Raw genomic sequence first — 23,152 nt, 5'->3', positions numbered from 1 at the left:
CCATCCTCAGTTTTAGCTCTCCCCAGCAGTGGGGGGAACACTGCCCAACCCCAAACCCAGCCCCCAGCATTGAAAGGAAACAGCAGGTCTGCCACCCTTACACAAGTTTGATCAGAACAGTATTTCTCAAACAAGTCACCCTACTCAAAATCCTAAACTCAAGCCTTGTTATTCAGATGTTCTTACATAGTTGGAAGCATTCAAAATAGAATGACGTTCAAAACATTAAGGACTAAGAACAGATGAAATAACACTTTAAAGAAAAGACTTTTAATGTAATACTATAACCCATACATGGACTGTTTTAAAAAAAGAAAAATCAGAATGCAATGAAACCTTAAAGTGTATTCCACCATGACTTTTATCTAAGCATGTTTCTTGTAGTCTGAAATTTTAGTCAGCAGTGATGACGGATGGGCACAGAAAGCGAAGAAAGATTAACTGAATGGAATGAAAGGCAGAAGAACAGAATATTTCTGAAGATTGTTTCCTCCCACAGTACAAATTTAACAAGTGTTTTCAAGTTTAGTTTAATTAAGCTATAATTACCTTCTGTGGAAGTGTTGGCAAGAAGCCTGCTGCACAGCTGGAATAACACAGTAAGTATAATTACCCCCAATAAAAAAAAAAGTCTTTTGAGATGTTTTTACCAGTAGCAAGAACAGTTTAAGTATTATTAAGCAGTATTTTAGCAAGTTTTTTTGAATATCTGTCCATTACCTGATGGGTAAAAAAAAAAGCTACAGCAGGACAAGAACCATGCATCAACTAACATTGCTAGCATTGCATTTTCTCTTACTTAAAAAGCTACGCTGAACACAGAATACCATGCATATACAGATATTACCAACTATCTTGAAATAACTGCTCTTCAGTATGAGGGAATTAGCAGCTTACCCTAAAAAAGTTTTTCCTTTAGCTAAATAAATGCTATAAAAAACAAAACAAAAAGGTGAATATGTTGGCTTTATCGATACAGATGAAAGTGTGTCAACTATAGCGTTCACTCTGGAATCGTGGAGCATAGTTTTTGGCAGTTTCATTCTCCTGTGTTGTGATTAAGTCTATAATAGCTGTCAGTACTGCTGTATCCCTGGATTTAATATCATTCCAGTCCACGGGATGTGGGTTTTCTATTTTTTCTTGTAGAAGATCATCAAGCTCTTGTCTTAAATTCTAGAAAGAGTTTGTTGGAATGAAGGGGGGGGGGAAGAGAAAAGAAGAGAGACAGGCAATTAGAGCTACACACAACAACATTACTACAGTAAGTTCAAAGCCCTTAGGGCCTCTGTTCTCCTAATCTTTACACCTGCTGTTCTCCTGTCAATTCATTTCAACATTGCTATTTTCAGGATCAAAAGCTGCTTCTCAAAAACTGGCAGTTTTACTTTTTATGGCAGATGACCATCTCTGGATGTGATGGCCTTTAACAGCCTATACATCCATTAGCTGACTATTGCAGGATTAAAAATATTTGGGTTAAAAAAAGAGTCAGGTATGATTTCTAGGATCTAATATTAAACAGAGCTCTATTCAGCTCCTCCTTCCACCGGCACTTACTACTGCTAGCTAAAGAGCCCCATCCTCATGTTTCTGTATCCACGTGGACATTTCATGGACTGATCAAGTCATCCTACAGCTTTTGCTATGGAAAACCACAGCTATTAAGCTCTTCAAATCTCTCACTGTAAGACACGTTTACAAATCCTTTAAATCCACCCTATGACTCTTCTCTGAAGCTTCTACAGTTTTTCAATATCCCCATGAACTTTTCAGCAGAGGCTGCACCAGCTGAACAAGAACATCACCACCATATTGCCGATGCCTCAGTAGGCACACAGCCTCACTCTCATTAGTCAAACTATTACACTGGAAACAAACAAACAAAAAGTCTGACTGCCTGCTCCTAAGGCCAAACACAAGGGAGCACACTACTGTTCACTTCTGCCCCGCTTACCATGCGATACAGACTGCTCAGAATGTTATTTTTACTACTGCGTTTTAACTTGCATTCATCTACACGCCTTCAGTAGATCTCGTTTACTTTGTGTACTTGAACTGCTTACTGGGAATACATTTAGAACATTATTATCTCCCCACAGCGATAAATCAGCAGGTACACAGTAATGTAAAATACAGAAATCTCTAAGAAGAAGCAGTGTTACACTAAGTCTTCCATATACATTATTATTAAACATAGTCACCTTAACTAAGTGCGCTATTCTTGCCGGAGACTGGAAAACAATCCATTCATCCACAGCGATGGTATCCTGATCTTTATCCTTCTGAATGGATATATCTCCTCCGAAGAACAAGAGACAGTATGGAGACACCTCTGTACAATCGTACAAGTAAATCTGCAAGACGACAAAATTGTCCAATCACCCTTCAAAACATCTTAAGTGACATCAGTAACCCTTAATGAAACTCGTAACAGAATTCCAGAAGATCATTATTCGGAGTCATTCATAAATTTGCAAGACATATCTGAAGCAACTCAGTTGGAAAAGTTACATGAAATCAGATAAACAGGAGCAAAAATGGTTCCAAATACACTCCTTCACACAAAGAGGTGAAATCAAACCAACTACTCTATAACAATCAGAGGAAAAAAAAAATTTTTTTCAGCATATTCAAAAGTACTACACTGGATCAAAGAAAAGTAATAAAAAAAAATAATTACACCTGTCATTGCCAGAACCTTTGAAAAAAGAAAAATTAAAAACCCAAAAAACCAAACAACCAAAAAACCAGAAGTTAGTGTATTAGTTATTTGTGGAACAATACCACCAGTACCACAAAGAACATAATCTGACGGCACATAAAAGAAATAACCCAAGACAGGGAGGCTTCAAACAAAGGCACTGTTCACATCCCCTTTGAACCTTGATCCAATGTTATTAAAGAGCTACAAAAATAAATTACACAAATATAAACCTTCACATACACTGCTAGTTCTCATCTTCAAATGGTACACAAGCCAGTTATAATGGAACTCTGTTTCTTCCACATTAACCGATTTAGGATGAATATTAACTGTTCCATCTGTCTTGGTGCAAACTTTCACCCTTAAAAGAAAAAAAAGTTTTTATTTTAGGATTGAAATAAGATCTTGAAAGTTTAGCACAATCATGTCCCAAGTTAAAAAACCCTCCAATTATTCACTAGTGTTCTAAACTCTGAAAGTGCAAGGACATTCAAAGAAACTTTAACTCCTTTCCCAAAAGATTACAACTGAATCTACAGTATGAATTTTTAGACATCTCTCTCTGCATTTAAGAAATTTGAATTCTTTGCCAAATTTACCCCCTTTCTCTCAAGCAGAAAAAACAAGTGGCATTCTTTCCAAATGAAGGACTCTGAGTTACTGAATTTGGTTACATAAACCAAGTTTCAAGCAATTTCTTGGAAAAACCACATAAGGAACTTACCTATCTGAATTCTTTGCTCAGCATTAAGCTGTGTCAGTGTGGAACAAGGGACTGGCTATACCACTGTCAACCAGTCTGGAGCGGTGTACCTCTATTTGCACCATGTGCTTTTGAACAAATTTGACTCAAGGGATAACGTTCAACTGCTTTGGTTATACTTACTACCCAAAATCACATTTCCCTTATAATAATGCCGTCAGACAATAAAAAGCAGAAACCAAGCAGAATATGTATGCAGCACAACTGTTCTCCTCCTTCCCACATTTCAGAGATGTAATTCTTTGGGTGTGGATCACTGAGCTCTCTACTCCCTGTGTGCAGAAGTATTTTGCAAAACACGGAGTTCAGTGTTTTCAAACAGAAACAGCGAGTGGGAGAGCATCTCCAGCAAGGTGGTTAGCGTAACAAATCTCTTGTTCAGTGGATCATAAAATTGAACCTTCCTGGGCAGCTGGCTTACACGTAGCTCCACCACGTGGCAAAGATACAGTGACACAGTAACTTGCATCACGTTTGCAAACTTGCTGCATTTAGGTGACTCCAGCACGCTGGTCTCAGTTTAAAAGGGAGTATCAATTGACTAGCAGTGTCAGCTATAGACGGGTCTAAATTATGCAATCTAAGGTAGAATTTTGACTACCTATTCTTACTCCATCCATAGAAATAATCACTTGGGGGTTTTTTTGCTTGTTTTTTTTAGTTATAGGCATAATGATTGCTCCTAGCTTGCTGTTTCAACATTACACACCCAGAAAAATAAATCCAAATGTTCAACCCTTCATTCTGTCTTAAATCAGGTCCATAAAGAAGGATGTCTATATTCTGACGAGTATACTGTTACTGTGAGAACAGTTAATAAGAATAAACAGTCTGATAATATAAGTAGTGATAAATCAACAGACTGGAATTTCTGGGCTCTATGTTGCCAAGAAATAAGAATGGATAGTGTTTCAAAGATGATGGTAGTACTCCTTTAGCAGCAGTGTTATTGATATATTGTAACATTATCCATGGCATGATAAGGTCACAAATTATTTCACAGACTAGCAGGTATCCAAAGTGTTAAACAAAGTAAAGATCAACAATCAAGTTACTCCCATCTACCCTTTCTCAAATGAAGTAACCCACACCCATGATTGAGCTATACAGAGATTCATTCACGCACTCAAGCCATTGCTTCACCTTGCCAAAGTACCTAATGTGGAAAACACCTCGAATACAAACCAACATTAAACCAAACCCTTACATTTTTCTCTTTTTGCTGAAGCTTGGCCGGATCTTTGCAACTTTTGGATATAAACCAGCACAGATGACCGCTTTGAGCAACTTCTCATTATCTGTAGAAGACAGCAAAGTAAATAACGCAGTTCTGCAAACTGAGATTTCAGCTATCAGAAATTTTCCATTTCCTTCCACCGTTTACCTGAGTTAATATTAGATTTGGGATCCTTGGGGTCTCTGCTATTCACAAATCCAGCTGCAAGGAGATGCTCTGCAAACTGTCCTTTCATGTTATGCAGCATCTAGGAAATAACAAAAATTGCCCCAGAATGATGCTGTGCCAAAAGGCTCCTCCCCTTTTCCCCACAGACATGATCCTCTCTTTCAAACTGCTAGGATGTTACCTGGAGTGTATTTGAAGATAGGAAATATTCCCAGCAATAGTCTTTCTCAGTTCTGAAACCACGACGCCGAGTCTCTTCCCAGCCCTAAAAATTAAAACCGTAGTTCAAAGGCATTTGTAAGTGAGCACATACTAAAAAAGTAAGGACAGCAAAAACTGGAGGTCAACAAACAATATAGTTACATTTTTCCTTACAAGAGAGAATGTAAATCCTTTGATCTCTTTGTTTATATATACGCAGTACAGAGTAGAAAAACACAACTTTACAACATTTTGAATCAAAAACTTCATTTTTCCATGGTGAGGAGTGAAATCTAGCTGTTTGCCAGAACTTCCTTTCTTGCTATTAACAGTCCTGGGTAGAAATGGCATTCCAGGCCATTTATTTCCTCTTCTTCTCGCCCCAACACTATACAACTAAATCTCCAACACTTCTGAAGTCAGCTTCAGCCTCTTGTAGAGGCCAGAAGGACAAGAATTAATGACTTCAGCAAGGTAACTATAACATTATGTTTCCTTTGTCTCTTTCATAGACTTATCCACAAGAAATTAGGTTATTGAGCCTGAAGACAAGATTCCTCAACATTAGAAGGGTGAAAATTAATTTGGTTTTATGTTTCTGTAGAAGCCAAGAAAGAAATACTTCAGAACATAAACTGATCAGTTTTTTCCTTAGAATAATCCACATTACTCAAATTAAAATTCTAGAAGAAAAAACACATTAAAACATGCCTACCGTGAAAGCATTCACCACAGTTAGATGATCACTTTTAGTGTTCTTTGACAGTTCCTTTCTTCTTGCATCTGCTACTTTCTCTTTGCCCTAAGAATAATTAGAGCCTATAAAATATTCACGACTGACACACCAGTTCTCTTTTCCTAATTAAGGTACATATATACAGCAATACTTTGTATGCTACATACATGAAAATTAAAGCTACTTCTGATATTCTGTAGGCAAAGACAATACTTCATAGTATGTGCAGGCAATCTTTTACTAATAAAAATGTAATTAACATGAAAATAAGATTAACGTGCTTTTAAACTATAACATCTCAGTAAGTCCCAATATCCTTCTGAGATTCTTAAAATCTTCTGTGTAATTCTCCTCTTAGAAACTTTACCAGAGGAATAACAAAAGGGTCTTTGAAGCTGAGGCTAGCTGCAATTGTAAGTACTGGATCCAAGCAGCAGAATAAAGCTCCAAAGAGGATCATTTTTCCAATATGCGGTTCAACGGGTAATCGTGCTAAATGGACACCTAGTGGAGTCAGTTCTTCTTGTCTGTCCAAAGCATTCTGTCACAAGAAGAAAAAAAGCAAAAAAGAATAAACACAGTAGTTGAAATGGGGAGGATTTCCTTGAAATAGCCACTAGTATACCTACAGAACAAAGGAAAGCCTAATAGCCAGAGAATGCAGCTAGCTGTAATAAGGTATGGTAGAAGAGTGATCAAGCAAGTTATGGAGAAATTGAAATGCTCAGTTAGATCCAAGAAAACAGCAACCGTCTTTAATGGTGTTTCAAGTGGTTTACTAGGGCTCAGTTCTTTCTGGACGAAAGCATGAAGAATTGTCTTCCTATTCTCCTGATCAAGCTTATTTTTAGACTTGTATCTTTACCCTCAATATCACTTCTGTTTTTATTTACTCTACCCTTTGCTACTATACAGCATTGTCACAGAACGCCAAATGTACGGCTGAATTTTATCTAAACATTTATAGAATCATGCCATCAGACTAAATAGTGCCCTTCATCTAAATCAGATGTTTCAATTTATTGCTACAATGGATTTGTACAAATAATACCAGGGCAAGAAGTCAGTAGTACAAATGTGTCATTAATTTCTCCTTCCCCAGCATCCAAAAGGGCAATGACGTACAAGATCTTTCTCCTATATGCCTTCTTTGCCCACAGAAAAAGTAACACAAACTCTTCACTAATGTGACTGGGATAGGAAGACTTGGTGGATGCAGCCATGAGCAGGGTGTTACAGAAGCAGTGAGTTAAATAAGTATCTGTAGGGAACTGAAATGCGAGGTGCATGTATATGTTTTGAGTCATTTAGAAACTCACGAGTTACTCTATGCAGCCCATAAACATAATGGGAAATTATTTCCTCCGTTCAGTGAAGATATATAAAGGGTCTACACAATATGATAAGGGGTTGCAAATGTCTAGACTTGTACAATCAGAACTGTCTGATAACAACGTAGTAACATGGTCCTAAACAGATTTTTCCTTGCATGTACATTAAGCAATACTTTACCAGCTCCATTAGATGATTTATGGCCAACATTACAGCATCACGAGAGGGTGGATCCATTAGCTTGCTCAGAAAATAAGCAATTCCACCAAGCTTTAGAATCTGAAAGAAAAAAACCAAAACAAAACAAAAACCTGCAGCAACTGGAGAAAGATGGCTACCTAAACCTAGAAAGCAGTAACCACACTAATTAAAAAAGCGTGAAGTAATTCACAGCTTGAGTTAGAATTTCACTAATGAAGAACTAAGGTCAAAATTAAAAATGTATTGATGATGAAATTTGAAACATAAGGATCTATTCTTCATTCAGTATGCATACACATGGTATTCCTTATGCATGCACAAGGAATTCAATACAAACTGCCAAAAAGGAAACTCACGTCAGTTCTAAAACTACTTTTTAGCAAAATTCTTTTAAGACATCATATTCCTTGACTCACTGGCATTCTCACTGAAGCTCCTCTGATTGAATGGTATTTGGGAAGGGGGGGGGAAGCACAGTCCAAATGTTTGTTAGTAGACTTCAGCTTTTATTTATACTAGACAATCCTATTTTCCTGGGTTTGGTACTTCTAGATACAAGTATGCATTTTGCAAAAGTTGCTGCAATCATTAGCTAAATGTATCGTATTTCTGGTGTAACAGAATTTTGACTTGAAGACAACCCTAGGCTCACAGTTGCATTAACTTAATCTCTCAACTTCTTATTCCAATGGAAAAGTAAATAATAAATATGTTTGAAGATTCATATGTTTACCTTGATTTGTAAACAGAGTTCTTCCAAAGGTGTCCTCAAGATCTCTGGTAACTGATAATCATCTAGAAGGCTAGCACGTAGTCCGTTGTATAGATGGTAACAGTGGCCTGGCTGAACTCTGGAATTATTTAAATAAACAATTGGGTTTTTTTTCCCCCCTACGACACTGTGACATGATGATTGTGTTTGTTTATAAACAGCTTTCCAAAACACCTCAAGGAATTAGAACTGAAACGTATTCAATTATAAAAGCCATTTCAGCTTTCTGAAACACAGACCCATCGACAGGAAAAAAGGCATGCAGGACACAGAAACCTCCTATCAACTGCTTAAAAGGAGTAATGAAGAGACCAGAGAAGAACTCTAAGTCTGAAAAAGAGAGAAAATATTCCACAAGGTATTTTGAGAGGGAGAGAAATTTCAAAAAAATTTGGTATATAGCTAAGTGATACTAATTTGTAGGCAATTTTCACTTTAATGTATCATAGTCTCATAAATTAGGTGTGAAGGTAAACGCTACCAACAAAAATTTAAAAAAAATGCTGGACTTATTCTTCTGTAAGGAGGGAAACTCTGAGTTAAACACAGCACAAGTCAGTTTCCTAGAAAGACAAAGAAACCATTCTTTCCCTAAGAACAAGAGACAGTTGTGCTAGCATCTACTTCTGAACATACGAATAACAAAGTAGTATCTTCAGCACCACGTGCTCCAAGACTGATGTAAACTTATCATCACAAAACTTTTCTAACTATCCCCATTATTCTTACCTTCCTGCTCGACCTTTCCTCTGCTTGGCATTAGCTTTACTAACCCACTCTGCTGCCATTGTGCTAATGTTGTTCTGTGTGTCAAAGTGAGTTTCCTTTATTTTTCCACCATCTATAACGAACACTACGTCATCTATTGTAATGCTGTTTAAAAGAAGAGAGAAAAAAAAAATGCAACTCTTCATCTTTGCAAGCTTGCCCTAGGATTTTAAAGAGGTTTAGCCTCTCTTTACCCCCTCCCAAACCGTGAGCCAACAATAAAAAAAAATTTGTGTTTGGCATTTCATTAAGGATTACGTTACTAAGCAGTTCAAGAAACAGCTTGATTTATTCTCCTAGGTCTGGCAAAGTCATCACATGGAGTTATGAAGTCTGCAGAGAGGACAGGCAGCTCAGATTTATCATGTACAACAAAGGCAAGCCTTTATAGTAACATTCACGTTTTAATTGTTTAAAACAATTAAAGGAAAACGCCTGTTTAGTCTATAAACATTTCTGAAGATAAAGTGTTATAAATGAATGGTACAAATACAAAAACATATTTTAGAAATATTAAACAGGTTTATACTTTGGATTACCACTTTCGTTTATTTTATAAAACGTATAGCTTTTTTTGGTCTGTATAGCTAGCTATTTACCTAGTCTCTGCAATGTTGGTAGCAATCACGATTTTCCTTACTCCTGGCGGGGTCTTCTTAAAAACCTGTAATTATCCATGGCCCATTTATATGTTTGCCAAAACCAAACATATGCTTAATTAATTTTTGTAGTTGTGAAATATTACAATAAAAGAAAAGCATACCTGAGTCTGGTTAACAGTAGGCATCAATGAATGTAAAGGTATGATAATAAACCTATCTGAAAATTAAAAATCAGTAAGAGATATGGTGTAAGCACAGAAACTTTAATTTTACAGGAAAATCAACTATGCAGAATAGAGAAAATATGCTGCAAGTAAGTCTACTGTTTCTTATTCTGAATTCACAGGTATATGTATCATAATGGCAAATTCTAAAGTAAAAAGGTATAAGGATCTTTTTTTATTATGCTATGATGACTTGACAAGTTTAAGAAAATACATGAAGTTATGTACGGTAATTTATATTTCATTTTTAAATTCTCAAATTATTTAATAATTGCTCAAGTTTAATAAATAAACTGACACTCAATCTTTCAATAAACTGAAATTCTTTATCTATAGAATGTACACAACATGAACTGTAAGACAACTATCTGAATAGTCAAGAGCATAGTTAGACAAGTTAGATGAAAATATGAGTTATGCAAACAGGACATTAAAGCATATCAGACAGGCGTAGGGTATTTTAGTGTCCTATTAAAAAAGCTTCTAGGAATAAATAGGATTTAAAAGAACTATCAGCAAAGCAGTGACAGAAGCTGCTGAAGAATCAAGAAAAGAGGAAACGAACACAGAATGAAGAAAGAGTTTAGTTTTGGATGGAAGTTATCATAGCTACAGGAAAGAACAAAAGGAAAAAGATGCAGGTCTGAGATGCTTTTTCAGATTGTTCACTCCTACACTGAGGAAAATGAGTTATCATTAGCAGATGAAAGATACCACAGAAATGCAAAAAATGCTGAACACACTGCAATCATTTTGAGAGGAGAGACGGGGGAAAAAAAAATATCCAGTGCAATACCAGCAATCACATGCAAAAATTAAGAATTTGCCACTAACACTACTGCTAGAATTCCCATGTAAAACTTTGTTTTTACCTGACTTAAACATGACTTGTGACATCAAGAGATCATGCAAAGTGCTAATGTTGTCCCAGCCTGGAAGAAACACTAGAATTGCACCATCCTATATATAAAAGAGGGAGTGAAGGGAAAAGAGGTTAGAATAAACTAAATGCTATGCAAAGAACCAGCTACTTGCACACTGATACATACATGTTGGATAGGTGATATTTGAAAACTCATTGACTCAAATTTGGAACAAAGTTTATAAGACTGTTTTCCATAAAAGAGTTAGCTACATATATTTATCTGAACCTAAATAAAAATTTGATTTTAAACATTTTTCCCCTGCAGTGTTTTAAACACTGCCATGTCAACACTAGAAGAATTTGAGCTGCAAATAAAACAGAGAGAAACTAATGTATAATTTTCAACACAGGAAGAACAAAATATGAAACAGCAACTCATCCTCATTATCCACAGCTTAAATGATCTATCAACTGAAATATTAATATTTTAAATAATCAAAATTCTCTTTAAGGAATCAGCCAAAGTGTCAGCTCGTCCACAGACATTTTTGAACACAGGAACAAATATATAACTTCAGGTTATGAAAAATCTACATACATTATACCTATGGTAACAGAAGTTATTCTTACTTCATGTTTGTCACTGCTTCAGGCACAGGATCCTTCTGATATTAATATTCTGATGATGTTATTACTAAATAACAAGGTAAGGCACATTTGGGAATAACTATTAATGCAGCTGTATTAACTACTAATCTTGACAAGCTGAAAGTTGGAAGAGTCTCCTAGCTGTGTGTTTGGTAAATGTGACTAGACTTTTGCTAGGCTGTATAAAAATTCAGTCTTCACAGCATCGAAGTCATATTTAGATTACTCAGGCAGGAAAACCATTAAAGCCAACTGCACAGTGAAGACATGAGGCAGTGAACATCAACTCTAAGTATTGCTCTTGCCCTCTCCCTCCCATTGCTGGGAGATTTAGTTGTACATTAAAGAGGTTTTCAGACAGTTTTCTACAGCTATTTCACAAAATGTAACTTTTACTACAGACTACAAGGAATACTGCCTTTGACAAACACACAGAGTCACAGAAAGAACTGAAAGTTAAAATTTAATTTGTAATTATCTTACTTTCCATCAAATAACTAAGGTGTATAATTAATTTGAAGGGAAAAAATGCAGCAATCTGAATCAAAATGGCACCCAAACCTTCAGATACCTATCCCGTTTTATTTACAAGACAATCTCTACTGTCAGAGAAAGAATTCAGGCTTTTTTATCCCTTGCTCAGAAGGGACCATAAATGAGCGTATCAGATGTATTTGTAAGTTTTCCAAGTTTCTTATGTACATAGCTCTCATTAAAACCCACAACCTCTATTCAAGAAAATACTTAGCTGTATGCTCCCCTTTAAACATGGATTCTATCCCATCATTTCAACAAACACTGAAACTAACCACGTTCTAAATTCAGGGCTTAAATAGTAATTAGATATTTAAAGCCATGAGGTTACTTCTCAGAAGAGCAAAACAAAAAAATTCTTCTTCTTTATATCTGTATGATAAGTCAAGCTAACTATCAGCTCTGACATTCCCAACAGCCACTGACCACAATTCAGTCACATCATTAAAATGTGATGATAAGAGACAGAAGCGTACCTCTTCTTCCAAAACGATGTGTCTGATAAGTGCTGCTATAAGGTCAAGGTCGACCTTGTCATCATCCATCATTTCCAAGGCATCTATAGTACTTGCTGAATACCTACAGGCATTGAAAGCATACATACTGGTAACTTACCAACATACAAAGTTACGTGCTCATGTTTCAGTTACAAGGCTCTGCAATCACACATCTACGTAACCCACTACTGTTCAATTTATTTGTCTGTTCAATTACTGTACCTCCAATGTACTCTTGAGATTTAGTTTAGTGCGATTATTGTCAGTTTAGAATAGTAAGTTTAAGAATTACCATGTTATGACTGAACTGCATTTGAAGCATTTACATGATCTCTCACCTCCTCATGGATTACCTAGGACCTAAACGATCCGAGTTTACGCTTCAATTTCTCTCTCTCACTACAGTGAGTACAGGAGGCATCCCATCTGTTCAGCCCTTTGATTTCACAAAAGCTAACACTATGGAAAGAATTGCCAATTGATTCAAAAGACAAGGTGGGAAAGTGAAGGAGTACAAATGGGATAAGCATGGGATAGGCCAGACAGAGATACAGCATTGAGGACTTTTCCCTTAGAAAAGGGAGATAAAACTGAGCCACCTATATTCATTATTGTTACCAAGCTGGATATATAGAAAGTCCCAAAATGCAGAGAACAAATAAGACAGGAGAAAAAAACAGGAAGATGCTGTTCCTGAAATAAATCAGCCAGGCTATCCAATTAATCAACTTATCCAGATTACCAAAGTAGTCAAATGCTGGCAATCAAAAGAATGTTTCAAGTGGACAATCTCTACTAGATGCTCAAGAGGCAAAATTATTTAGCTTGGTTTTAAACCATTCTAGAGAAATATTAAAATATTCTGAGGAAAAGGTTGTGGTGTGGTTTTTTTTGTTTTGCTGGGTTTGGGTTTTGTTTTTTGTTTGTTTTTGTTTTTTTTTTTTTAAACGAGCACATTTTGTATTATATTGATTATGAAACTAAAATGCTGTGAGATCTCTCTCAAAGAAAGACTGAAGAAAGGAAGAATTCATCAGAAGAGAACTAATGACCAAAGCTCAAGAAGCCTAACATTATGCTGAAGACTGTAATGGACAATACCAACATCAATAGCAAGCGACTCGACAGCTATAAGTTCTCTTACAGTTTGTACATGCAAAGGAAGCGAATTCTCTATGATAATTCTAAAGCACTTCAGTGGTTGCCAGCCAACTGTACTGGCAATTCCATCATTATTGTTTTCCACAGTAGCAACTATCGCATCATTAATAAAAGCACAGTAACAGAATACAGCACTAATTTATGTTTCTCAGTTAAGAAGTGTCTAAAAACTTAATGCAAAAGAATGACTTGGAACAACCTGCCACGCAGCTGCCTTAAGTAGTCTGGCCATCGTTCCCTGTAGATTTCCTCTTTTTCTTCTTTTTCTGGTCTGCTTACATGTCCTTGCATGAAGCCTTTCTTCCACCGTGGCCGACGGTCTGTGTTTTCTGGAGTATACCTTTAAATTTAAATAACAAACATAATTAAATTTTGAAATGAAAGTAATTTAAAGCCAGCTGCATAGTAGTTTTCCAATATGGACAATATGCTGCACTTTAGCTATACCATGTAAATAAGATTCTTAAATTTCTTTTCTGAAAGAAATCTTACTTATAAAAACAGGTACCATCTCTAGTAAGCATGATAACATGTAGGAAAAAAAAGTCTGAACAAACAGAAAGACTAGCTTGATTTAATAGCCTGAAAATTCACCACACTGAAAGACAGACAATTTTTTTTTTCCTCCTTAAGCCAACATTTCCAGGTAGCTATGTGCCATTTTTAATTACTGTAAAAGCTACTGAACTTCCCTTGAAATGTTTTCTGTTTAAAAACCCAGCTAATTCTTCCACAGGTTATTTATACCAAGGTAATCTTTGAAGAGACATACTAAGCAAAAAAACCCAAAATACTGTCTATAATGGTGTTCAGAAAATACGCTTACCTCAACTTCTCAATTACATCTTCAAGAAGGTATTCCACCACAGGGAAAGTGAACCCAGGTATGTGAATCATTGGACAATTATCTGTTGAGGAAGGCATAACTCAGTTTTTAGACAGCAAATAAAATACTGTACTAATAGAGGCAATAAACCTTTTTACACTGTTTTTGCAATATAGTTGCCAAGTCTATAGGGTCTTTCTGTTTGTTTATTTTTAAATTCTCACAAAAGATGCCAAATTAAATTCCAAATAAAGTTGCTGAATAAAAAAAAGTATAGGTAGCAAGCAGTATATTGTTCTCCAGCATGTTCATCTGGTTCCAGCTACAGGATAAAGCTGGAAGACTGAACAACTAAAGGCTTCAATCTTGTTGCCCACTCACACCAAGACTTCTAAAATATGGTAAATATTAGTAAATATTTAATATGAAAACACTCTGGAGATACTGTTTCCACGATATGTCTGAAAAGCAAATACAGAAGCAACATATGCTCACAACAAGATAAAACTAAGGCAATAAGCATCTCCAGCAGCCGGCAACTATTTGTACAATTGAAGTCATTACCTCTTTTGATAAAAATCAATCCCAAAATTTGAGAACTGCATTATACTGTAGAAGCCTAAATTACTTAAGAGGAACATTCATAGGAAGCATTTCACCCACCAAAATACTCCGAAAACTTCTCTGCATTTAAAGTAGCACTCATTAGTATTACTTTCAGATCCAAACGAATATTCAAAAGATCTTTAATAATGCTCATCAAAACATCTGACTGAAGATTTCTTTCATGAATTTCATCAAGGACTACATGACTAATGCTGGACAAGTGCCTAAAATAGAAGAGCAGGAAGTTAAACATTTGTTTTTAGCAAAATTAAAAAACAGCCGAGACTGCTAGAAACAGCTCAGTAGTCAAGTAATTTCATAATTGTATTATTTGTTATTAAATAGGAAAACTTACTTATCTGACTGGAGCCACTGTAGGACAATTCCTGTGGTACAGTATAAAATTGAACCTTGTTTCCTTGGTAACCGACTGAAAGATACATTAAGAATTCCTCAGTTCTCTTCTGTATTTTACAAAGTACTTTAAAAACTTAAAATCAAAATGCAGATAGTCATTATAGACGTTGTGAAGTATGCCTCATGCTCTAACTTGCTCACTTACAGTTCATTTGGAGGAACAAGGAATTAGGCCACAGTTGCAGCACTTTTGTCAATGGGAAATGAACAGAATCTGACAGAAGCCCTGATTTCCTGGACATCATTTTTCATCATTTGCACATTGATCTGCTGACCCCAAATTCTTGCAGCTATCTAAGCTCAGCACAGATGACAGCTAAATATACAGCAGTATAATATTCTTGATTAAATAGTAAAGAAAAACATAAATGAGATTCTATAAAGTCAAATTAAAATGCTGAAACGACTAAACTGTCATCTCCCACCAGCAGTTTTTCTTCAATGACAATTGAGATTCCATTATTTGCTGGTAACATTTCAGATTTTTTTCTAAATTACCCATGACTCCAAATGTAATAGCTTTTGCTCTATGGCACTAGGTCTATGAACTCTTGTCAATGCACTTAACTTTATTACCTGATCCCAGTGGGACTGCTCAATGGGTAAGTGTAGCAAATACATAGTTTTACACAGAAATATGGCTTATAGCATTCTCTCCTTTAGCATTTCCATTTTTCCTTGAAATTCATGGATTAAGGACATCAGTTTTATAGCAGAACCTTTTAGAAGAGCTGAAAAAAGGACTTACTAGACAAATTACAACTGGGTGCTAGCCATTGTTACATGCTGCATAAAATACAACAATCGCACTCAAACTTCTGCTAAATTTCAAAAACTTTATTTCCCTACACCAGCTATTCACAGGAATTCCTTTGGGAGAAAATATCAGAATGAAAGCAGTCATCTATGTTAAGATCTACTTTTCAAATTTTCTTGCTTGAATAACAATAGATACTACTTTACATGAATGCACAAAAACTGCCAAGGGAGCCTCTCTTACCTCTGTAGACGAATTTGGTATCCTGTACTCTTGCCATTACCACATGCTTCTGCCCTTTCAGCAGCAACTCTCTCAGCCACCTTAGAAAAAGAAATAAAATCAAAATAGTGCGTTAAAGAAAACTTTAAAAAGATCCCACAAGGCTGATCTATGATTTAGTTACTCATCAGCAGGAAATACCTAGAACCAAGATGTTATGTAAAGAACAAAGAAACACCCTGAAAATCACTTTTTTCTCCTCCACCGAGAACAGTGTTTCCTGTCAGCAACCCAAGAACAGGTTTGTGACCCAGAACATATTTTAAAGGAACACAACCATTTAGGCATTAGCAATACACTCACCCTTTCAGCAGGGTGAGCTTTTCCTCATAGGAAGTAAGGTTCTATAATCATTTGACACTTAACTATCAAGAAGAGTAATTACTGTGCACTTAAAAGCCAAATTCTTTCTTGCTCATTAATATACCTCTACAGTGCCTGACACAACATTAGTATTTACCTTAATTCACATTTGCACTGCCCAAATCCATTAAAATCACAGATATAAACCATTATTAAATTCAGGGAAGAATGAAGCTTGCAGTGCCAGTACTCTATTAACAACCAAAGCTTATGAAGTATCAAATTAGTGTATATTAACAAAATTGTTATTTGCAATAGAATCTAAGATGACTGAAAACGAACACACAAAAAGCTATCTTCACTGTCCACTACCGGCTGAATGCTTACCTTGAGCTTTAAATTTAGCATGAGTACATGTGAGGCTGAGCAGTTTCTTTGAGAGGTGCACAGTACCTATCTGGTCATTTGGAATTTTTTCAGATCTTAACTTCAAATAATCTAGCAGATTGTACATTCAGTTCATAAGCTTGCCCATGGATGCAAGGCCCAGTAAGAAATATATTTTCATTCAATGATTCTGAGTAAAGCAGTAATTTTTCCTCAGATTTATTGGGAGAAAAAAAAATAAGCACAAGTAAGTTACTCAGTTTGTCAAAATGGCACTTACCGAGATAGCACTGATCCTCCTAGGCTGAGTACAAACAATCCTGCATGTAGACCCTTTCCCTCGCTCTATGTAATCATCCAAGATGAACTGTGTAACTTGGGTTGTCTTGCCACAACCAGTTTCACCACTTATCACAGTTACTCGATTATTGTTTATAAGGTTTACAAGTTCCTATTTCCCAACAAAGAGAAAACATTTATTGTATTATTGTTCAAAACAGATTTTAGAAGGATTTTGACAATGCTACTGTGTGGTGAACTTAGAAGAAAGTGTCATAGCAACTTAAGAAAACAGATACTCATCTGTTTCTTGTAATACTAAAAAAAAAAAGGTTTCGTTTAAACCACACAGAAGTAATTTCTGCACATTTGCACTTCACATGTGTAAGGTTTAAAGCATACTAAATCTCAAAACTAGTTTTAAATACTTAAGATCCTGTATGAAAACAACATAAAATAACTAAAATGAAAGCCTGAAATACATTTTTAAACTTTTCTCCCTCCTACTTGCCTTCTGTGTATCTTTGGTGTCTGAAAACAAGTGTTTTCCCTGTTGGACTCCAAGACTGTACTAACTGAAGATTTTCAGCACAATGTTTTAACATTTCTTATACTGACAGGAACAGATTTCTTACACTCCCAGCCTCTACCTCCCAATCCAAAGGACTGTAAAGGGGAGTATAACTATTTTAAGAAACAAACACTAACAGGAAAGACCACATTATCACAAATACATTAACTTTAGAAAGGAAGCTCATTAATCATTCATTGAACCTGCAAAAGAAAACATAACAGAATACTCAATTTCTATTTCATACAGGTGACATCAAATGAAGAATTAAGGTCAATTAATAATAACCCATGCTATCACTGACGTTACACTTTGACTGGGAAACTAATAGCAGTAAGAGCCAGCAGTACAGCTATTAAGTCTGTGATTAAAAAATTTAATCGGCATTATATTCAATTCTAAGTTGGGCAAATGTTCAACAAATGGCCACAATTTCACACATATATAAGAAAAAGCAAGCACGACAATTTACGTAGTGGTCAATTACTCTATACAAAATCCAAGTAACTAGGAACATTCTAGAAGTTTAGCTGGCAGCGAAAGAAGAAAAAACCTATACTTTAAAAAAAAGTACTTAAATGTATCTAGCATTCAGGATAATGCTGCCCCTACTGATAAAACTGTATATAGCCCCAGAGTAACTTCATACATATCATGAAGCAGTGAACTTGAGCTACTTTCTGGAAAGAAGTCAAACCCAGTGTCAGAACTTGGGAGGCTTCAGCACCTTCATAAAAAGGCAACAACGGTTTCCTGTTAGTCCCAGTTACCCAACTGTTTTCTCCTATTTTACAACAAAGCAATAGGAGCACATATTCTTTCAAATTAGATACACATTTACCTGTCTCATCCCATATGAAGGGAGTTTCTCTCGGAATCTCTGGGGAAAAAGAAAACAACAGTACATATCTTTAAACACCTTTTCAACACTGAAGTAATACAACAGATTTCATCTATGATCTAGGCTAAACTGTGAAATAACATGACAAAGTGTTTGACTAATACTTATATAAATACAGGCTCATTAAAATAAGTTTAATTCCATGCATGTTTTCAGTTTCATTAAATTTAGCAAAATTATTTAAAACCAACAGTTCAGTACATGAAGAGGTATGTATGTACAGTTACAAGACTAGGGCCTTGTATCAAAGGGAGAACCGCCTGTTCATGGCAAGACTGTTTTATTTGACAACTTTATATACGGCTATTAGAACAACATAAACTACGTTTTTAAGAGGCAATTACTTCAGAGCCCATTTTTGTGCTTTCAGTTTTAGACACAAATGCAGGGATACGACCCGTTAAAAAACAAACAGAAAACCCCACCCAACAATGTGTAAACTTAAAATTTTAGATTTTATGCAATCAGAAATTGTCACTGAAAGCCTGTTTTTTAGTCGCTGTCCTATTGAGAGGTATGCATTTTGCAAATTCTGAAGGTAATTTTTAGCCAGAGTAACAGCATAACAACTTCCTAGTAAATAAATTGCAAGACATTACATTTTCCAATTATTTTAATTAAAAAAAAAATCCAATCAAAAGCTGTCTACTTAACACATGGAAAAGTACCTGCATTTCAATATATCTAGGATCAGATTTCTTCTTTCTTAAGTCTTCTTTAAGTTGCTCATCTAAATCAGTATCCTGCTCATTTTTTTCAAAGAGATATTCCACATCCCGATCAAGAAATGTTTTTTCCAAGACTGGTCTCTGTCTTACAGGAGCTTTTTCAGCATCTGGTTTCACTTTTGCAGGCTGTTCTGGAGTAGGTCTGAAATAAGTGGAGAACAGAAGCTTCAAAGATTATCCGAGATGGGTAACTGTGGAGAGATGGCCACTGTGAAGAGTACACTGAACCATTCAAGGCAAACCTTAAATCTGTTTTTGAGACACTACATCCACGAGTTATTTGACCGTCAGCTGATGAGAATATGGCGTATGCCATTAAAACAATTAAAGTCTGAAAATTACCAGCCATGAAAAATTTTACATCAATGTTTAGAAACGTAACATGTTCTTTTGTATCAAAACAAAGCCAAGAAAGCAACAAAACATCTCCAGAGAATTACTGCTTAACCCGCTGTCAGAACCACTGCCCTGTAACTGGATCATTCAGCCAAACAGAGACCCAAACACCTCATTTCAGTGGCCTCAGAGAAACACACCTGGCTGCCCATTTCACTGCTATTATTCAAAATCCTTTAAGTGTTAGGAATGGACTCTATTTCACAGAGGCCAAGAAAACATTCCAAGACTGTACAATAACTGAAAAATGAAGTCAAATGCCACTCTGGAAGAGTAATTCCAGAGGCCAGGGGAGCTGAAAAATTCCATGTATCTGCTCTAGTAGGCCTGGAGATCAATTACAGGGTTTTATGATTTTAAGTAAAAATTTAACACCCCAAACTCAACAATAATCTGGAAAAGAGTTTTAAAGCAACGGTAACAACCAACTGTTTCAGTATGAAATACGTGTAGAGAAAACCAAGTATATTTGTTAACCTAATTCACCCACTAAATGTAAATATTTTCTGAAACATCCTCCTACCAGTTTGTGGGAAGTTTGTTCAATTCAAAGTAAATAAAAGCATTAGTAATTGTTTCTTCTTACCCTTCTTCATCTCCAGACCACCAGGACATGGCTTCTTGCTCCTTTTCGTTTTTAGTTTGGACAGTATTCAACAGCTGCACAATTTGCTCTTCCCTGCGTTCATCCATACGCACAACAGCTCTCTAGTAAAAAAAAAAGAAAAAAGAAAAAGTACAATTTTCATCAACATGTACTCAGCATATCTACAGATATTACATTATTAACACATAAATGTCATTCCCAAACTAGCGAGACTCTTTGGCATGACCAGAAACTTCCTTCTAAGTTTCTCCTTCCAAGTAATTTCAACGTGCCGAGACAAACACATCTGTTCCATCGTGTCAGGCAAAACATTTAATAAACGTACACATTTCTAAGATAAGGGCACTTCTGCACAGGCAGCCAAGCAAAAAGGGCAGAGCGCAGGGAGGAGACCGGGCCCGTCCCGAGCCCGAGGCTGGCGGGCGAGCCGCTATCCGCGAGGAGGGCTGTCAAACGGGGTTCTTCTTGGCACCCTCACCCCCCAACTGCTGCCGCTCGCTCACCCCCAACCCGACCGCCGCGCTCTCTAAATTAAAGGGATCAATCAGGCCGGAAACTGTCCCCGCCTCTCCTGGTCACCGCAGCCTTCCCCTTCCCCGCCGCTTCAGGGAGCGAGACACGACCCAGCAGGACGAAGCGCCCCCGGGGCGCAGCTGGCGGCGGCAGAACGGGAGCCCCAAATGGTGCCGCTGCCCCCGAAGAGGGCCGGCGGGGCAGAGCCCGCGGCCGCCCCTCACCTGCTGCCGGTCCGTCTCCTTGCTCTTCTGGCCCTGCTTCCGCGCGTACCACAGCCCGATCTCCCGGCCCTTGAGGTGGCTGGGGTGGCGCCCCCGGCCGCCGCCCCGGCCCCCGTGTCCCCCCGCGGAGGCGGAGGAAGACCCGCCATCGCCGCCGCGGCCCCGGCCCCAATCCCGGCGATGCTCGTAGCTCATGGCCGCCCGGCAGCCGGCACCCACCACCGCCGCCACCCGCCTCATCCGTCGACTCACTTCCGCCCGCCGCCCCGCCCCGCGCCACCACGCCCCGCCCCCGCAGCCAGGGCCGCTGGGCCGCCGGTTCGAGTCCCGCCCCCGACCTCCTCCGCGTACGAAGAGCAGCGCTTCGCACCTCGACCAGCTTGACGTTACTGAGGACGAGGATGGCAGCACTATCCTGAAACACACCCGAGAGTGAAGCACAATAGCGACTGAATAAGGCAATATATTCACCGCAATATGTCACTGAAGTTCATCTTGCATGAATATCTCTTCTTGTTTCAATTTACAGATCTAAGTTTTGATTTCCCTTTCTGAGGCTGCAGATAGGATTTTAAGGAAACATTAAATGTTGGTCTCTGTCATTACATGTGGGGTTACTACCCTTTCTGTGTACCAGATGGGTATTCCTATTGTTTCTTTTTTAAATAGAATATGCATATTTAAATAGCTACCAGTTCTGGGTCTGCTGGCTGACTGCTGCTGTATGTGGTGTACTTTGTCCAAGTTCTCAGGAGTGTTAAATTAAACCTTTTAAATTAGATAAAATGATTCCCAGAATTATTACTCTTTCAACAGTTAATTAATGTTCTTTTTGTTTCCTTGAATACCATTGTGCAGCTATAAATGCTTCTTCGATCTCATTTCTTTACATATTCTTTGCTTTTTCTTCTTTGTTGGTATGTTTTACATTCATTTAAGAATTACTAGCATTCAGATCTCTGAAATACAATGTTACACACTGATTTTCAAACTTCTCTCAGGTAAAGGACTGCTTCTTTCAAAGGAAACCATTTTCTCTTTTTTTCTCTGCCTACAGTTTACCTACAGTTAGTCCAACAACTCCCAGCAGCTGGCTATGTAATGAAGTAAGAACTAAGTACTCAAGTTAAAGATCTGTATTTTCTTTTTTCCTTTCCCCTCACAAAATGCTTTATGCATCCCAGTAGCCACTTGTCTTGCTAGGCTTATCCTTCTCCATGCTTAATGAAATACTTATTTCCACGGCCTTAAAACATGCAAATCAAAATCACAACACCTTGTCATAGCACACATCTGTAGCCTTTTACTCAAAGACACCTCAGGTTATGGAGGCAAGTGACAAGGCAGCCACTGGAGCTCTTCTTAGTGATCATGGCAGTAGGCGGCAGATGGCTGATGGGGCCCGCTCCTCCAAGGACGAAAGGGCACCACGCTGGGGACAAGACCTGCAGTGCACCAGTGTCCTGTACAGATCTACCAACTCATCCAGAGCTAATCTGTACGTCTACAAAATGGCACAGCATCATGCCACGGTCTTGCACAGGAGGGTCTGTGCAAGAAACATCATGTGGTCTTTTTTTAGCTATACCCAGTTTCAGGTAGAAGGAAATCTCAGAGAAGTTCGGATTTTAATTTTAATAAAGAGACAAGTAAGGAATAGACAGCAAGATCTCCGAGTCATCAGCACAGCAAGTAGCTGAACTTTGGGTGAGGTTACCCAGAGAAAAGAGGGAAAGGGAGGGGATCAAGAACAGAGAGTACAAGGACTGGAGGACACTGAGGAAGATCATCCAAAAGGCAAATTACATGAAGGAGTGTGGGAGAGAAATGAGAAATATAGGAGGAAATAGACTTCTTCCTTACTTCTCTTCTCATCCTGTATCTGTGGCTTAATGCAGACTAGGGAAGCACACTCCGTGACTTCTTGCATTCGTCATCC

At 37.4% G+C, this 23,152-nt stretch overlaps 1 protein-coding gene across 1 annotated transcript; it reads right to left on the bottom strand.

Annotated features, from left to right (window-relative positions):
- Nucleotides 1-226: 226 nt before the first annotated feature.
- Nucleotides 227-21,453, bottom strand: DHX36 (DEAH-box helicase 36). Its single transcript, XM_076341497.1, has 25 exons — nucleotides 21,214-21,453; nucleotides 20,456-20,577; nucleotides 19,414-19,615; nucleotides 18,686-18,724; nucleotides 17,275-17,445; nucleotides 16,266-16,345; nucleotides 15,204-15,278; nucleotides 14,906-15,072; nucleotides 14,243-14,324; nucleotides 13,616-13,756; nucleotides 12,235-12,337; nucleotides 10,584-10,671; nucleotides 9,649-9,704; nucleotides 9,485-9,549; nucleotides 8,847-8,990; nucleotides 8,079-8,196; nucleotides 7,325-7,423; nucleotides 6,180-6,353; nucleotides 5,792-5,878; nucleotides 5,057-5,140; nucleotides 4,855-4,954; nucleotides 4,678-4,768; nucleotides 2,948-3,068; nucleotides 2,205-2,357; nucleotides 227-1,176 (listed from the first exon to the last, which is right to left on the bottom strand). Exons 1-25 carry the CDS (start codon nucleotides 21,451-21,453, stop codon nucleotides 991-993), a joined length of 2,988 nt encoding a protein of 995 aa, XP_076197612.1. The 3' UTR covers nucleotides 227-990.
- Nucleotides 21,454-23,152: the final 1,699 nt, after the last annotated feature.

This window comes from Aptenodytes patagonicus, chromosome 6, assembly GCF_965638725.1.
Source record: "Aptenodytes patagonicus chromosome 6, bAptPat1.pri.cur, whole genome shotgun sequence".
Classification (NCBI taxonomy): domain Eukaryota; kingdom Metazoa; phylum Chordata; class Aves; order Sphenisciformes; family Spheniscidae; genus Aptenodytes; species Aptenodytes patagonicus.
The sequence above is the reverse complement of the archived record's forward strand: the minus strand, read 5'-3'. Positions and strand labels throughout refer to the sequence as shown.

Excerpts from the sequence above, each read along its gene's own strand:
- DHX36 (XM_076341497.1), bottom strand. The coding sequence starts at position 21,453 with ATGAGGCGGGTGGCGGCGGTGGTGGGTGCCGGCTGCCGGGCGGCCATG. Across the intron at positions 15,279-16,265 it reads TACCAAATTCGTCTACAGAG|TCGGTTACCAAGGAAACAAG; the intron begins GTAAGAGAGGCT and ends TGTATCTTTCAG. Across the intron at positions 6,354-7,324 it reads TAAATCATCTAATGGAGCTG|AATGCTTTGGACAGACAAGA; the intron begins GTAAAGTATTGC and ends TTCTTGTGACAG.